Raw genomic sequence first — 18,829 nt, 5'->3', positions numbered from 1 at the left:
CTCTGTTAGCAACACCCAAGACCTTAAAATCATCTGCAAATTTAAGTAATTTATTGACTATTCCTTCATCTATGTATAGAAGCTTATACATAGGATATTCTATCTAAAGTTTTATTTTGTTCAATTTTACACCTAATGCAGTTGTTATTTATATATAGAAATTGAGAACTTCATTAGTGTATGTAGTTGTAATTTCCTTCCTGCAGGTTCCATGACCTATAAGCATACAAGTAGCACACATTTTAATTTCCTGTTGGTGGAGATTTCCTTGCAACAGGCAGTGTACAGTCTGGTACATGTATAAACACCAGACAGATGACAGAAGGCAAGTCTACCTACACATAGGAAGGTGATTTTCTCTTATATAGTTTAATTAAGTTTTAAAGATAATGATTTTATTATTATTAGATATATACTAAACATAGACTTGCTAAGTATGACATACATGTTAATGAATGTTAATTCATTGATTCAGTATCAGTGTTTAGATTTGTAGAAAGAAAACTTACCTCAAATCTGCAGTCAGTACAAAAAAGAAAAATTTATTGATTAGGGTGTCTTAATATAGGTTGAAGTTTTTCATAAGGTTTATTAACAAATGTTTTAACACAAAAAGATTCTAAATCTGCATGTTTTGAATCAAGTTCTTTGTTGGCTTAATACATTTTCACTTTGTATTTTTAAACTCAAGTCATTTGAATATGTACTTATGCTAGTGTTATGTCATATTAATTTATTCCAAGTTGAATCTAATGCTAATTTTCAAAATACTGTTGTACCAACCGAGCTTTCACTAAAGTACTGTACTGTTACCTAGTCTGTTGCTCAAACTCTACCACTAATTAAAGCTAAACAGTTTGGCCACTTGACATTCATTGTCCTCAGATAGACTTGCAACCTACAACCTGCATTAGAATCTCACAATATGAGAATCTCTACTGTCTGAAACAAGGAAAAAAAAATCACCATTACAAAAACCTAGCTTAAAGGACTAGAAAGATGCAACTTAACAACTAATAAAAAGAACATTCAGCAAATTGAAGAAATAACCTTACTTTCCTGCATTAATTAGCTAAATAACTGTGCCCCAGTTATGACATACTTTCACAGCTTTATGATTTATCAAACATTTTCATAACTGATACTTCTCATGGTTCATAATCAGCTCTCACCTGCAATTACATCTGTCATTATCTATTCTTCACCTTTTATCTACTTTGAGACTGGACAGAACACTCAGAATCCTTCCTTATTAATCTGTCATTATCGCTATCGGTTTTACTTGCAACTACTTCTGTCATTATTTGTTCTTCAACTTCTATCTACTTTGGACCTCCTCCCTTCCCTGTAACCCCTGTCCAAATGATCCATCAGCACTTTAAGTATTTTATGTAACTTACTACCAAGTCTTTCTTTTGTTTTCTTACTTCGCTTTCTCTCTTTCTACTATGATACCAAACAGAACATTATTTTTATTGCATGATAGATTTTACTTGGATTGTTCAGAATATATTTATTAACTTTGAATGATCATGGTTAGCTTTATTTACAGATGGTCAAACCACAGAAAAACTTAGTTCAGAACTATCCCTATTTTTAGTTGAAAGATGTAATCTGTAAACAAATAGAACGATGGCCATGAGATCACCTTTTTATCTAGTTATTTGCAATTATTTGATTCAAAACTTTAAAAGAGGACACTAATTGAACCAAGATATCACCTTGGAAACATTATGTGAGTAGTATTTTCTTTAACTATACCAATGGTTCCTAACTTGTGGGGTACACAACTGTCTTTGAAAAACATTAAAAGGAAAATATACTTCATGCTTAAAAATTGGAGGATAGTTTCAGTGAATTACCAATTGTATTCCACTAGCCAGCCCTCATTGTTTGCATATTGTTGAACGATTTATTTTGATTCATCTTTTTATTAATATCAAGAACCCTAAATTTATTTTTAATAGATTATGTACATCAGTTGTTCACTTCTGGCTCAAAGGTCTGACTGAAAGGTATGCGACATAAAAGTTTTTGGAACCATTGAACTAAACAATGCCATCATAAACAAGCTCAGGATGTTCTAAACTATAAAAAGAGTTGGTACAGAAATAAATTTTACTATAAAATAAGATAATAGAAAATGACTAGAATTTCTTATAATGAAACACACCACCACACCTACCTTTGTTTACAAGAAGATTACACATATTTTGCTATTTGGCCAAGGATTCATTGTCAGTCAAATAAAAAGTAATACAGTATTTACAATAAGTGGCTAAAAACCATCTGAAATGAAACCCTACTTGAAGCTAAATTTAAACATACTTCCCACAACATTTAAAGAGATCTGCAGTCAGTAAGTCTCTCTCTGATAATAGAGAAAAATCATGAAATAAAGGCTTAAGATGATAACTTACCAAGTAAAGATTCTAAAACCTGGAAAGATCGAGCACATTTAATATCAAATTATACTGCAAAATGAATAAATATATCATCTTGAAAGTAACATGAATACAGAAAAGGAATTATTAGAAACTTGGAGCCTAGCTTAAAGACTGTCTAAGACTTCTGCAATGTACTAGTTTTCTACAACAAATTGAAGCGAGGTCAGTTGAATAAAACATATGAATTGAGGTCATTGCCTTGTGAAGCTACATCATGAAACATATAAACATTTTAACTTGTTACTATGATATTCTTATGTGATTTAAACTGCAAAGGAATATATCACTCTCTAACTCTTGTTCATTACCATGTCTGTGTTTCTTTATCCATTGTAATCAAAACAATTACAACTAGTGGGGCACTCAGTACAGTGCATACCTATGCCACACAGCTTTGATCATATTAGCTCCTCAAAAAATAATCAAATGTGTCCCTATGTTTGCCGTTATCAACAAACATGGACCATTTTTGGCAGGAACATGAAGAATAATATTCTACATATGTCCACCAAGTTTCATCAAAATCCAATTATTTTTGACTGAGCTATAGAGCAAAAATAGTGTGAAAAATTGGTCTCTGTGTTAACGGATAAGAATGTTTTGGATTTCTTTAACCTTGCTGTGACTTTGACCCTCCAAAAACTAATCACTTCTAAGTTGAGTCATAGTCCAAATGTATACCAACTTTCGTCAAAGTCCATTCAGCCATTTTTGAGAAACCTTGCTGACAAACAAACACAAGCTTGAAAATGTAACTCCTGTCATCTTCAGTGGCAGAGGTAATAATGTCATAATAAGAAGTAGAAGGTTATAAATATTGTGTACCACATATTGAGAAGTTGAAACCACATAATCTCCATTGATTTAAAACTGGAACTTCAATTTTTTTTCAAGATTACTGGTTTAATATTTTTAGCCATCCAAGTAGTTTAGCTGGGTGATTAGAGGAATTTGCTAATTGATTAATTGTTGGACTCATTGATTGAATACATTCAACTATTCTTCCCATTGCTATGTTTTTAGAGTTTTATGTTTTAATTACTTGTCATTTGGTATTATAAACATCTTCAGGTACAACAAATATGGATTGAGTTATTTTTTTTACCCCAAAATATTGTATATGAAAATGTATATACAATGTAGTACAAAACCTGCAACAAGCTGAAAATATGAGTAATACTTTTCTGTGGGTTTCTCCTAACAAATTTTCACAAGACTGCTGTACTAAAACTAAATAAACTAATTATTCATTGAAAAATAATCGTCCTTAAGTTTAATGTGATAAAACTAGTAAAGTTTCTTGTCACAATGGGTGATGGGTAATATATAATTCAGCAAAAACAAGTTCATACCAATCATAGAAAAATAAAGACAGTAGAACATTTACCATTTGGCAAGAAAACTTGTGATGATACAAATGACTAAAATGATTCATAAAGTGGAACTGAAGGTATTATAAGAAATATTAAAATCACAGTAGTATTAAAAAGTAAAGTAATTAACAACTTTATAAGTATTGAAAGCATCATAAGCTTTTAAGTGTGATGTTGTTGATACAATTAGAAGTTTACAAAGAACAAATTAAAATAATTAATATGTTTATTTTTTTACAGTACAGGCTGGAAGAAACTGTTGAAACACACATGCATGTAAAGAAATCAATAAATAAAGTAATTAAAAGCTTACTGTATTAGGCAGTGTTTGAGCAGCCATTACAATAGCCAGACTTCCATTTTCCATTTTGAGTGTTTTTTATCTAGCTAGAGCTTGTCTTATTTAAATAAGAGTCTTATTCGTGTTAATAGGTTAATGACATAATGGTATTATAAATTGTTAGATTATTATTTGTCTAAGTCTAGTAATTTCTGATAAACACAGTTAAATGAGTAAGTTATTCAGCAATCAACATTTGAGCTAATAAATAATAGTGAATATTAATTTTCCATTACTTTTATTAAAGCAATTTTACCCTAAGCAACACTGGTTACATTTGTAAGCAACATATCAATGTGGCTAATTATGTAACTAATGACCATTAGGATACATCCTCAAATTCATGAGTTGGGTGCAAGCAGAACACATGCATTCTGTCATGTACATATATGCCAATGGAAGTGGAAATAACTAAAATTATGAATACTTGGATAGTTGGAATAATCTGAAGATATAATAATAAGAAACACTAACTTTAATTAGTTGATTATTTTTGTAAGTCTTGTCAGTAATCGATAAGCTGAACAACCAGAATGTAGTCAGAAATACGCAAGTTAGCATTTGTTATCAGTGAAGAAAATTTCTCTTAAATGTTATTAGTGTAATAAACCTACTATAGTTTCAGAGTTTATGTTGAAAAATATTTATATTTGAATTGAGGCCTACAATTAACATCAATATGAATATAGCCTGAAACAAGCATTACTGAAGAAACTAATTTATTATTGTTAATGTGATAAACCACATTACAACTTATTATTTTATATGACACTAATTGATGCAACACATGCTTATAGGTAATCAGTTATATCAAATGGTCGAATTAATTACCCAGCTATACTGAGTAGTGACCTTTTCTTGATATACAGTGGATAAACTTCCTCATACAACATTTGTTCATATATCACAAAATAAACTATTTTAATTTGATATAGAATGAAGTTACAAAATACAGTCTTAAACTCAAGCAAACCTAAATGTGTAATTCTTAATTGCATTGAGTATATGTAATTGGTTAGTTTACAAAAAAATACACATCTGTAAAAAGTATGTTTACAAATTAATTGTTGTCTCTATAATATATACACTCATAGAAAATAAAAACACACCACCTCATGTTTTGCCATGATTTGTCAAATTTTCTTCATAAATAAAACAAATCGTACATTAATTGTTTATTTTACTCATCCTTAAAACATCAATTCAATAATAAAACATTTCGAATTACCTGAATAACTGAGCCAGTAGAAAATGATTTTTAACCAGATTCAGTTCTTGTTTAATAGCACGTGTGTCTTCCATTTGCTTCAATTACATCTGTTATTGTGTTGCCTCATGGATTGACAGAACTCTCTGATTTGATTTTGCGGTATGGCTGTCCATTCTTCCCTCAGTGCTGTTCTGAGTTGCTTTTGCATTTATGAAGCATGTGAACGCTGTCCCAAATGCCTGCTCAGTAAACCCCAGAGATTTTCCATGGGGTTCAAATCCAGGCTCATTGCTGGCCAGGAAAGTACATTAACTTAGCTGTTCTCAAGAAACTCAGTATACGAGCTATGTGTGCTCTGGTATTGTCTTGCTGAAAAAACTGCACCAAGCCCTACTTGATCCAGAAAAGGCAGAACCACTGGCTGAATAATTTCATCTCGTTATCTCTGAGAATTCAAATTCCCCTCAATAAATCGAAGTTCTGTTCGGTGATTTTCAGATGTATCCACCCTTACCATTATGCTAGGACCTCCCCATCTGTCCACTTACTGTACACATGGAGCAGCATATCTCTCCTTTTGCCTCCTGTACACCCTTTGTCTACCATCAGCTCTGAAACCTTTTCTTGTCAGTAAAAACGACCACCGACCACCATTCATCCAAGATGGATGTGGCAACATTGGAAGTGGTTGTCTTAGTGATGGGTAGGAAGGGTTGTACCTGTGTAAGGGCAATAAGGTCAGATTCCAACATGTGACAAACCATTGTGGATGGTTCTGGTACTTACAGGTCTGTTTTGTGTCCCAATGGAGGCAGTAACTGTCTAGGTAGAGGGCTGGAATCAGTTGCACCAGTTGGATCCATCAGTCTTGACGAAGGGTAGTCATGTGAGATTTTCTTGGTCTTGTGAGGTTTGTTGAACTTCTAGTATCATCATATCACTGCCGTAAATGCCCAATCCTTGAATGGTTGATATTCAGTACTCTGGTTACAGCTCTGATGCTCTGACCAGCTCGAAGCATACCAACAGCTCTATCTCTTTGTGACTGAGTCAATTGAAGCATCATGAATGCTGTGAATTGTATTGGTTTTTGATGCTTTTTTAAGGACAGGGGACACACCATTTTGAGATGTGGCCATTCGGATGGTTTTGTTGGCTCATGTGTGAAAAATGGACAAACAGCAGATTTGTACACTTCATTTGGCTCATCAAAACCACTGAAGTGTAATCATCAACATTGCCTGTTTTATTTCTTTTTTTAATTCAACAAACAAACCTAATGCCATAATTTGGATCAATTTTGTCTTTCTACAAAAAAAAACACATGAAAAAACCAAAGTGGTGAGTTTTTGATTTCTCTGAGTGTATATTTTTCTATGAATTTTGATGATTTTTTGTTTATAAGCATGATGCAGATAATACACATTATTGTGCCTCGTCTTTCATAGCATTTTGTAACAATTTAATGCATTTAAATTAAGTTTTCCAGCATTCTAATTAAGTTTTTATTTTATTTTCAGAGGATTGGTTAATCTATTTTGTTTTTTAAGAATAATTTAAATTATGCCACCCCCACCTCCAACGGCTCCTCCTCCACCTTTGTCAGATGTTTGCCCCTCACTTGATAAAAAAGTAAAGACAGATCGTAATGCACTGCTGTCAGACATCAGACTAGGAACCAAACTGAAGAAGGCAGTGACCAATGACCGAAGTTCTCCTCAAATAAATGGTTAGTGTAAAGTGACCACAGATATACTTGTTACATACACACATCTGAACTTTATGAAATTTTTCACATATAACATTTTTTATCCTAGGCACAGAACTAGGAATATTACAAAGTTAAACATTTTAATTTTTTCTAAGTTTATTGAAAGTGCTGTCTATCACATAGATATAAATATGCAAGATTTAGTATCAACTAAACATTGTATCCAATATAGGTACCAATTGTTTAATTTAAATTATTTTGGATTTCTACATGTCTCAAAGATGTATTGAGAAATATGAGTTTGTTGTAAGTTTCATAATGCAGTAAAACCAAAATAGGTTATTTTTCAGAATTATCACAACTCTTACTAGATCTAAATTCTCATTCAAGTTTGCATTATTATCATGTTAAAATAAAAATTATTTAAGTAATCAAAACACTTCAATGTTAACTTTTATCTGTCAGATGTGTAATCAAAATTATGAATTAGTAAATATTTGCATTGGTATATGAAGAGATTTTAACCTAGTTGATGGGGATGAAGGGCCAAGCACTTAATGGAGAAGGCCTCTTCAAACAGGGGGGTCTTTGGGCTAGCCCCCATAAAAAAAATATAATCTGGAAGCAAGTTTCTGCAATTTCCTATATTGTGATAGTGGGTTTTGGTGGAAATGCATGTTATAGCTTGAGTTGGGTTAACAAGGTTTCCACAAACCTGAAAAATCACGGAAATTGGTTAGGTAATTTCATTGAATTTGACTACTGGTAAGAGAAAATCAGAAAAATAAACTTTGCCCCATGTTACAGAATGTAAAATATGGAAGTGAAATGTAGAACTTAAAATGTAAAATCTTTTATAAACTTCTGAATGAAGAAAACATCAAAAGATATGCTTCATCTGGTGTTGTTGCTTTTTATGTTACAAGGTTGCCAATCCCTGTTCCGCATTACTAAATGCTGTAGGATGAACTTTTATATTGAACAACTGCATATATATATATATATGCAAATTTTTATCAGGGAATGTTTGTTAATGTTATATTTCAGGGGAAATTATAAAAATTTGTGTGGGAACCCTTATTAAGAGCATGTATTACACTAACTATCATAGATTAAATCAAAATAATCAAGCTAAATGGTGACTTGAATGCAGGGAGGGACAAAAAGTTACTATACACATGGTATTAATGAAAATATTACAAAGACAATTGAAACCAATTGTATTATTGTTTGTTTCAGGGTAATAGTTAGAAAGTAAACTATGTTCTAAATGAAACAACTGTATAGTCACTTTTGCCTCATCCTGTGAATATTAAGGATCACATTCTTATGTTAGTATTTTTTTTAACTTTTCTTATAATAAAAGAAATTGCTTTTAAAACATGGAGGAGCTTAGCCCCTCCACCCCAAAAGCCACCAAGGTTCCTACACCTGTGATTTATATTATAGAACAACAGAAAACCTTTTGGAAGAAGCATTTTACAAATAGAGGTTATGCAGTTTGTAAATTGTATGATGTGCAAAAGTATTTTTATTCTTCACATGAACATTACCCTGCACTCTGAATCAGATTGACATTATCAATATATATACATTTCTTGAGTACAAACACTTCTGATTTTTTGTGTATAGCATTTGTATATTTTATGAAAAACTTGCTACATTTTGCATAGATACACAGTAAATTCAGAATTATAGTCAACATTTCCCCTCTGGCATGTCGTTCGTCCATTGGAAGGACCCTGTGCACATTTGATGTATATAACATATCCATATACAAGTGTTTTATATAGTTAATTTAATTTTAGTTGTGTTTGTTAGGTCATATTTTGTCTCTTTTTATTGTTCCTTATAATAAAAGACAAATAAAACAAATGGAATATAGGACAGAAGTGGAAAAACTATTGGTATGGAGATATACTGGAGAGACACAATAGCATTGCCTATTTTTAGTATTTCTGTTTGTTTTAACATAGTGGTCTTGTTTATTGATTATTTCAAAACACTACTTTACATGTAAATTAAAATTTTCTTTGTGCCTATAGATTTTTTTTTTCACTTTGAATAAAATCATAAAATAACTGACAAATTTTAATTAAGTTACCCTCTGATACTTGAGAGTATGAGATAATAAATTTGGATGATCTTTATTGGAAATATTTTTTAATTAATGCTTTTTTTTATGATTAGTTACTTACAGACTGGTATTAGTTTGAATTATCAATTTACAAGGATGTACATGCATATAATTATTTGTTCTTGAACTTGCCAGTGTCACTAGATAGATTTTTAAAATTTGTGATTATCTATATATTCATTCATTCATTCTTATGTCTGTTGAGGTAAGAATTTGGCTGAAGCATTAGAAAATAATGTGTGTGTAATCAATTATGATGTGCTATTATGATAATTCTTAATCATATGTATCACCAATGAAGTTTAATGTTTTTTGAAGCATGTAAAGGAACAAATCACAAATCTTCTGAAAAACTCAACTCTCCAGCTGGCCTTGGTGGGCTATTTGCCCAAGGAGTACCAAAGTTACGAGAAACTGGGACTCGGCCAGCAGCTTCAGCAGGTTTGTATCATTGTAGTAATAAACAAATACTGTTGAAGAAACAAAACAAAAATTTGGTCCTTTAAGCTAGGATGTCTAAGAATGTTTTAAAAATTTAATATCTACAAGGTGTTAATTGATGAAAAATTATGTTTTGATTAGTTAATTATCTTACACGACACTAGTCAGTTTAATCATCATTTCACGTAATTGATTATTTTGTGAGACATTTTTGAAAATGTTAAACTGAATTTCCATCAAAACTACATGTAAGTCATGGTTTATTTGCCCCTCGTGTATGAAAGTTTCAGTTTCATATAATGATACTTGTAGTTTTTGCCACTTTTGGCAGTACTATGTTGTAGAGAAAAATTTACATGTACATAAGAAAAAAATTCAAAAAGTGAAACAACTGATTTTAGTGTGAAATTTGTTAATATTGTATAAAGTATAGAATAAAAGTTACATGTGCATTAGAAAGGGATTTTAGAAAATGTGACATTTGTATGAATGTGATCTAATGTGACTAAAACTAAGAAATCAACACAAAAAAAGATGTAAAGGATTCAGTTAAACCATCAACAAGTATCCAATACATTCTTTACATTTGGAATAATTATTTAAAATATTTAAAAGAGAAATACTAATAAATGTTAACAAAAATTGCACAAGCTAACTGGCTTCATGCTAACTTTGTTGTATACCTTAACTCCACCTCTTCCTGAACTAACAATATGCATTTTTTGCATCACCCTGAAGCTTTGTTTGATATGCTTTTAAATAACAGTTTTGAAGAGTGATTATAGCGGGTAAAGGTAATGTAAAAATCCATGTTTATTGTATTTATTAAACTATGATAGGACAGTTCAGTTGACCAGAGAGAAGATAACTATACGTATTGTTTGAAGCTCTTAACTATTTGCATCTTAAACCTCTTCTATTATTCTTTGTATTGTGATAGATTTAAAACAACTTGGCCAGTGACAGTATCCAAAATTCTGATGATTTGGCCACAAAATAACTTTTAAAAATCTAAGCAATATGAACTCGCATTTGTACATTGTCTCAAAAAATCCTTAGAAATGCTGATACCTGAGTTCAAGAGACACTGTAGAAAAACTGCAAGCATTACAAATATTCTGAATGATATGATTGTTACTAGAGCTACTCATAGACACAAATATGCAGTGTTTGGAGAGCAGTAAGTAAATTAGATGTAAAAACTTTTCCTTGTACCTTCAAATGACATGAGTTTTATAACCACACATTAATTGAAGAAATTCAGAAAACTTATTAATAAAAGATCAAGACCAATCTTTTTGATGTTGAACAACCTGTATATACAGTAAGAAGCATGCCACATTTGGTGATGAACAACCTATGTATACAGTAAGAAGCATGCCACATTTGGTGTTAACAACCTGTATATACAGTAAGAAGCATGTCACATAATCATTCATGTTTAGCTTAAGACTTCTAATGATGAAGTTTGGAATTTCAATGATGACACATAGTATGGCTATAAATCTAAAACTGGCCTAACTCTGAATGTTACAAAAATAATTAGACTGACAAAAGCTCCAAGTTTATGTTGACATTTTTTTAATGAGATTTTACAAACAGTCTAATTATGTAAGCTACCAGTTTTCTGCAGCAGTTGAAAATATTTCTTATATTGCAGAAAAGATGTTTGCCAATCAACATTTCTGTGCAAACTTCAGAAGAACAGATTGTATGCTCGTAAATCTGGTGAAAGTCTTATACAAACATTGGTATTAAGTGTCACTACATTACAACAAAATTCATTACAGCATGCATAGAAAATGATGAATGTGCAAAACAAGCCATATATGCATTTGTAAATGTCCATTAAACAAAGATATGACTAAATCACTTAAGTTCCCTATTGCAGTGGATCCCAAACTGTAGTCTGCATACCAAAAGACGTCCACGAGATGGTCATAGGGAAGGAGCCAGTCAGTGCATGTAGAAATATTCTCTTTAAAACTTCTATGATGCTAGACAAAGCAGTAATTTATAGGAGAATGTTATTTATTATAGCAAATATGAGTACATAAGTAACACAACATTGTTTATGCTTGAGATGTTTTTTTTTTCAAGGAACAAATTGCAATGCAAGTAAGGTACCTTATAGTGACTATTTAAAATGTCTATTAAATTATTAGGTAGGGCTTCTCAGACAAGATGTTTAAGGTCATGAAAAACTACAAAGCTAAAAGGTTTTGGAATGCTTGCCTCAGATCTTACAGAATTTACTGAAAACAGTGATTGTTTTCAAGTCACTGGAAGTTGTTATTTTGAATCATTGAACCTACAATTTTACTTATTATCAAGTTAACAAGTTTCATAATGTGCCACCAGGAAGCTGCATAAGTTCCTGAACATTATTGTCTGTTTAAAGATTTGTTTAGAAGAATTATTTTAATGCTGATCAAGAGATTCTGGGGTGACTGTATCCCATAAGATTTATGCATCTTCAAAAAAGAATTTTTCTGTACAAAAGCAATTGGTTAGTACATTGTCAATTAAGCAAAAGCATGAATTGAACATGTATAGGAATTGAAAACGTTTATGCAATGAAATCTTTAAGCAACAGGAAATATTAATCCTTTGATGGCATCATGTCTCTAAAATGTTATCATTTTATAATTGAAATTTTTCCAATGAACATTGGTAAGAATATGTGAGAAAAATTGTAGATTTTTTAATATTAAAAAAATAAATTGAAATGCATTTTATTCTGCCTTTTTTACATTTCTTAAAATCCAGATAATATGTTTAATTGTCATTCTTATTGAAGCAACATTACATGAAATTATTATTTTTTATTTAGTTTCAAGAGGAAGATCAACTGAAAACCCTAATGACCAAAAAACATCATTAAACAAATCTTTACATAAAAGAGCTGTAAGCTGTTCTCAGTCTCTCACCCCAGTCAAGTCGCATCAACAAACCTTAACTAAATCTTCAACTATTAATAAAAACAGTAATGCTCATACAGCCAATCATGTGATAGGACTAAATCAAAGGTGTCCATTCCCAAATGGTTTACGTTCACCTCATGATTCTCCCCCCACCCCACCACAGAAACCAAGCAATATCAATTCTAATTACTTGACTGGTCAGAAGTATTGTTCTCCTATATCCAAAAAACCTCCTACAGTATCAGTTGGTTTAAATAAGAGTACAAAGAGAGAATCTTTTCCAAGACCTTCACCTCCTCCTCCTCCAAAGAACCCACAGCTCACCCTCACCAAATCTCCACTGATACTGAACAAACCTGTCAGTGTAGTAAAACAGCAAGATATAAAGGCTCAAAACATTAAAAATGATCTTAAATCATATTCTAATATTACATCTCAAAAAGAAGTTTCAGCCACAAAAAATCAAGCCCCATTACTTTCACCTTCACAAAATCAGAATGTTACTGGGGGTCTCGGTGAACTTAAGCATAAACCATATTCAAGAGGTGTTATGCCTTCTTCTAGAAAACAAAAAACTGCTCTGTCTCCACCATCAACTACAACTACTGTAAAAGCTACACCTTCTACTAATCGCCCAACCCCTCCACTTCCACCCTTAAGGTCACCATCTGTAGCACCACCCCCTCCACCTCTACACATAAATGTATCACCTTCTCCTTCTTATACAAAGAACCCTCCACCACCACCACCGAGTGTGCACCCTCCTTCTCCACCTGCTCAAAACAACTATGAGAAGACAAGTAAGTTTTATGTTCACTTAATTGTTACTTGTGCATGCATTTAACAAAACCGTATTACACTGCATTAGGGTGCAACATGGTTTTATATCTGGAATTGAAAAAGAGAGATTAAGTAAGTAATATTTCATCAGAATTTTCAGGCAATTTTTTTTTGTTTCTTGATTTTTATGTACAACAAAGTTTGTGATAGAGCCAAAATATTTCTATGTATAACTTGACTAATGCCTGTATTGCCCCAATTATGTACATTTACCTCAAGATAACTTAGAGTATTATACTTAGAATGTATAAACAATAGATAACAGTAAAATCGTGTTAGCCAAAAGTTGTGAAACCAACAAAATGAAAATAATGAGTAAGGTAAAGTTTTAAGTCACTGTAATAACATTTAGTTCTTTTTATTAATATGTATCCATAATCTGATATATTTTGAAGATGACTTGTACAAAAATAATTCAAAATGAACTGATGACCAACATTATTTTAGTGTATAATCGGCTAATTTCTAGATATTTTTGTGATTTTACTATTAGTTCTTATATAATAAGTGCCTGGTGTGTCAATGCACTTGTTTTATAGCTTGTTTTATCGCATTGCAGAAATGGGACTACTGGATAAAAGATGAATTTTCTATATATTATGTAGCTTCTGCAAATAAAAGATCATATTTTTCATATATAATATTTCTATGAATTCACAGTATTGAAAATTTGAAAAAAATTCATTGTAATGTTTAAAAAACAACAAAAATGTTTACCTTTGTTGTAAATTTTGATTATTGATTTTTATGTCTTTCTACATCCTTCTAAAGTTTTCCTGTACAGTTTTTATTTTATAAAACTGCAAGTCTTTGTGTTGATTCAGTAAACACCACATGGAGTTGCACTGTGCTTATGATCACTAGTGTACAATAAAAGTAACTTTTTACCATACCGAAATTGTAAGCAAGCTGACTTATTTTGAAGTCAGAAATCAGAAGGTTTAATTTAATGTATGTATCAAGTTTTAATTCCATTATATATTTAAATTTATTATCAGTGATCTTATTTGCCCATTCAAGCAGTTATTTAAACCAATAAGGCCTAGTATAATCACAACCTACCACCATGGCCATGTTGGCAAAATGAAACTTGATACATCCATTTACAAAATTGTTTAACTAAGCCTACCTCATCTTGTTCTGTAAAAAACATTTCTTGTCATGATGCAATTGAAGTATAAAATGGTAATGCAAGCTTTAAAGAATCAGGACTGTAATTGTGGCAGAAGTTGTTCACAAACATATTTTCTTCTAGCAACATCACCAAGCTGAGCTTTTATCACTTTGTTTTGATCTCTGCTGAAGTTAAAGCCATATGAACTTATTAATTTAAAGAGAATGAAAAAAATAAGCTTTCATTACATTTTTAGATCACTGATCTATGACTTCTCAAACAAGATGGAGAAACAGTGATTGGCCAGAATTGATAAAACTACACTAAGTTTTTAGATGTTTTTTATTCACCACAGGGATATTATATTTATATAGCATTTCAAGAATATTTAGCATTGTTGCTATTAATTTATTCTTGTGAATCATCCAGCCAACAAGCTGTTTTAAAATACTAAAAAATAGAAGTGAAACTCAATCTATCATTTGATTTGACACCTATTGCTGAGACGACATAATAGGTTAAAATCATTGCATTTTTGATAAAAACTATTTTGACTTACCTTTCAATTGGTTACAAGAGTTGTATTATGCTCAGAAAAAATTCAGGAAATTCACAAACACTAATGTTTTAATTTGGAGCATGATGAATTCAGTCTATAATCAAAATTTGCAATTAAAAATATATAAAATTAAATAAAACTTCTATTGAATAAATTTTCAACACTAATTTTTTTTATAATGTGTGAAAGAAGGATTACAAAGTTTTTCTATAATATTTTGTAATTCTATGGTGTAAATTGCCCTACAGGCTTGTTGCATCCATTTGGGCAGAATTGTTAGATTAAAATTTGAGCTTTGGGTATTTTTTTCTTCTAATCTAGACCTCTAATTTTAAGCTAATTGTTTTTTTTGTGTGTAATTTATAAATTTCATTTCTATAGTTTTTCTGGATGAAGGATACATGTAAAAAATTAAGTGATTATTACTTCATACAAAACTGATACCAGTGCTTTGTTGTTGTTTTTTGTGGATGAAATTGCACAGTACATTTATTGAATGAAATAATCCTCTGAGTTTTTCTGATAACATGCAGTTAAATCTTTCATGTTGAAATCCTTGAGCAAGCATTTACATCTGTGTTTAAATATGTAGTGTCACTTTCATTTCAGTGAAGCATGATAGATGTACACATATATATATATACACATAACAACAAAAGTAGCATTTCTAGTCAAATTACCATTAGTTTCTCTGAGTGTGTCTTTCCAACATCATCTGTGATTTTATATGTAGTTTGAATTAAGTCTTTCCAAAAAACTGTAATCAAACTGCTTGTTCCAAAAGATAAATTGTGGTACTTGAAAAGCATATCATAAAAATAAGTAAATCTCCATTAAAAAAATTATCTGAAAATTTCTAGAAATATTAACATATAATACATACCTTGGGGTGGAAAAATTTCCTGATATATTGCCGATTTCTGTGGAACGTTAACTGCGGAATTTGAACACAAAAATAGGGCATTTAGTACTAAAATAGAACAGCAAAAAATATTTTCAAGGGTGTTTATTTTTTTAAGGCATAAATACTCAAAATTTTATGATCGTTTGAAAATTTGCAATTTTGGCTATATTTTCCAGATAAGTGCACCTTTTTCCAGGCCCTTTTCTCTTTATTTTCTTGTTCTTTTGCTTTTTCCTTCTTTTATGAAAATAAATTCAAATAAATGACAATTCTTTTATGATTTTTTTTTGGATGAATATTTATGTTGACTTTTGAACAAATACAGAATTCATAATGAAACATCTCCTTGGGCTCCTCCTTCAGCTGCTTGCCTTTCCTTGTTAGAACAAGTACAGAATTCATAATGAAACACCTCCTTGGGCTCCTCCTTCAGCTGCTTGCCTTTCCTTGTTAGAACAAGTACAGAATTCATAATGAAACACCTCCTTGGGCTCCTCCTTCAGCTGCTTGCCTTTCCTTCTTCTTTTTCTGTTTGATTTGGCTGATCTTGCTTTTTATTTTCTTCTCATCAGGGAACCCTTTGATTGGGTTTGCCTCCTTTATCATCTGATATCTTTCCAGGACCACTGCATAGCATGCCTTTGGTGCAATGTTTTCATTTGCATTAAGAATATAATTGATGATATTTGTAAGCACATCTGGAAAACGTATACAAGTTGAAAGTTGGCCATTTGCTGCTCATTTTTCTTTGGCAATGAATTTCAGTGGGTTCAAATATTTTTTTTTCTGGCTTAAATAGCCCCGTGGGACTGAGAAAAAATTTGTACCCTGGAGGTATGCATTACGTGTTAACTTCTGACCAAAGCAAGCTGCCTATACAGATCAGAACTGAAAATTAACCCCAATAAAAAATGTAGGTAATGCGCTGTTCTTCATTATAATAGTTAATGTATTGATTCATCAGTTTGTTACCCTCACTATTAGCAACATTTTTAATAGTAATCTCAACAATATCTAATGAGATTTGGCCACCTTAGGATATTTAAGTTACTCCTAAATCCATACACTGAGAAAAGGATACAAAATAATTTTCATAATTAAAGAAAATAATGAATACCTGATATACATATACTTTTTAACCAATTCTATTAATGAAACTAACATTAACAAAAGAGCAGAACTTTCCCATAAAATTAAAACCAAGTACCAGTTTATAGAGTAAGAATCTTTTTTAAGTATGTATATGTTGTACTAGAATGAACAAAAAACATGATAAGCTACCTTTTTCCAATATTACTGTGTATTTTTGGTGAATGTTTGAAGCTTAAAATATCTCTGCAATAGGTGTTTCTCGTTTCTAAACTGATAACAGATATATCTGTGCTGGATTTTTATGTAAAATGAAGTATAAAATTAAAAAAAGAAAAGAAACGTGTTTATATTACTCTGTCATATACATGCATAAATGCGGGCCTAATTTGTGTGTATGATTGTAGATGTCTGGTATTGCTGATCATAAGTATTGGTTTAATTACATAATGTAATTTAATATGCGTGTGTGTGTGTACATTTAATTTTGCACTTCTGGACAACATTTTCTTAAATATATGTAGTGTATCGACAGTTTAAATATCTAAAATTAATCATCAAAACTAACAGTATGCAAGAATAATGATAAAAAAGTGTTTTTTACCAACTTGTATCTGAGATACCAATTTCATATGTAACTGATGTCACTGTCAATTATTAGAAGCATAACTTGAGGAAATATTAAACTACTTGAAACTTTTTATCAAATTGTGCGATTCATCTTTGAGTCCATGTAATCATGTTAAAATTAACTTTAAAGTTTCTTGCAGTATTATGTATTGGTAAGTACTGAAAGCATTATTATTATGCTGTTTTAATTATAGTTTTAAGTGAGTTCTTTGTGTTATGATTATTTGAAATTCTTTGCAGATGGTTTTGAATCCAAATTTAAAAACAGATTCCATGGAATTTTTGAATTACCTTCGCCTGATTGTTTTGAAAACACACCAAAAACCTATTCCAGCAAAAGTAAGTCAATTACTTTAAGTTTGAGTACCTTAAATAAACTTGTTATTCATTAATAATTAATGGCTTATTGTAACAAACGGTATATAATTTTTTGGACTTCTAAAACAAAAACTACTAAAACTTATCACTGTTAGTCACAAAATTAGCACAAATATTACAAAGTGGAATGAAAGAGATTGTGGTTTAAAGATGGTTTAAGTTGCTTTGATCCAGAATAGAAACTCGTTTGTTTTGTGCATTCTTCTTTAGTGCTATGAAGAACAAAGAATCCCATATCTGCCATTATCTTTTGTTCTTCGATGGACATTTTTAAAACCTTGGATGCTTAATAATGAATTGGCAGTTAATAATACCATTTTTTGTTAACTCAGATCAAAATTGATCATCAGTAAAGGACAGTTCTGAAATTTATTTATTTTTATAAAAAATACTAAATTCTGACAAACCTCTTTATTGTGCAAGTTTTGATATTGTACCATTATACATGATTTTCTTCTCAATGAAATTTTCATAAAGTGTCAGAAGTGAAAATTACTTAATTCTTTCTCAAAGTACACTGTAGTGTCATTTCATATTTAATTGTACCGTGCATAATCAAATAGATGGTACTTACAAATGTTAAATTATCTCTTTATACAATGATGTAAATTACATTCAAGTTTAAAGAAACATCTTAATTCAGTATGATGATAAGCTTTGTGTACAAGATTTTGCAGTTGTTTTACACACACACAGCTTATTTACTAGTTTAAGCTAATACTGCTGATAAAG

At 30.9% G+C, this 18,829-nt stretch overlaps 1 protein-coding gene across 5 annotated transcripts in view; it reads left to right on the top strand.

Moving 5' to 3' along the window:
• The window catches only part of LOC106478782 (WAS/WASL-interacting protein family member 3-like), a 39,089-nt gene that overhangs the window by 15,828 nt on the left and 4,432 nt on the right, over window positions 1–18,829 (top strand). For 2 of the 5 annotated variants that reach the window (XM_022382429.1, XM_013939348.2), the window contains exons 3-7: window positions 207–349; window positions 6,891–7,099; window positions 9,537–9,659; window positions 12,493–13,383; window positions 17,960–18,058. In XM_022382429.1, the coding sequence (XP_022238137.1) occupies window positions 6,934–7,099; window positions 9,537–9,659; window positions 12,493–13,383; window positions 17,960–18,058 (1,279 nt within the window). In that variant the 5' untranslated portion in view covers window positions 207–349; window positions 6,891–6,933. Of the gene's footprint in view, window positions 1–206; window positions 350–6,890; window positions 7,100–9,536; window positions 9,660–12,492; window positions 13,384–16,799; window positions 18,059–18,829 lie in introns of those variants that run through there. The other 3 variants (XR_002609976.1, XM_022382430.1, XM_022382431.1) reach the window with 3 other exon arrangements.

This window comes from Limulus polyphemus, unplaced genomic scaffold (genome assembly GCF_000517525.1).
Source record: "Limulus polyphemus unplaced genomic scaffold, Limulus_polyphemus-2.1.2 Scaffold249, whole genome shotgun sequence".
In the NCBI taxonomy this organism is placed as follows: Eukaryota; Metazoa; Arthropoda; class Merostomata; order Xiphosura; family Limulidae; genus Limulus; species Limulus polyphemus.
Note: the sequence above shows the minus strand (reverse complement) of the source record. Positions and strands in the feature narration are given on the sequence as shown.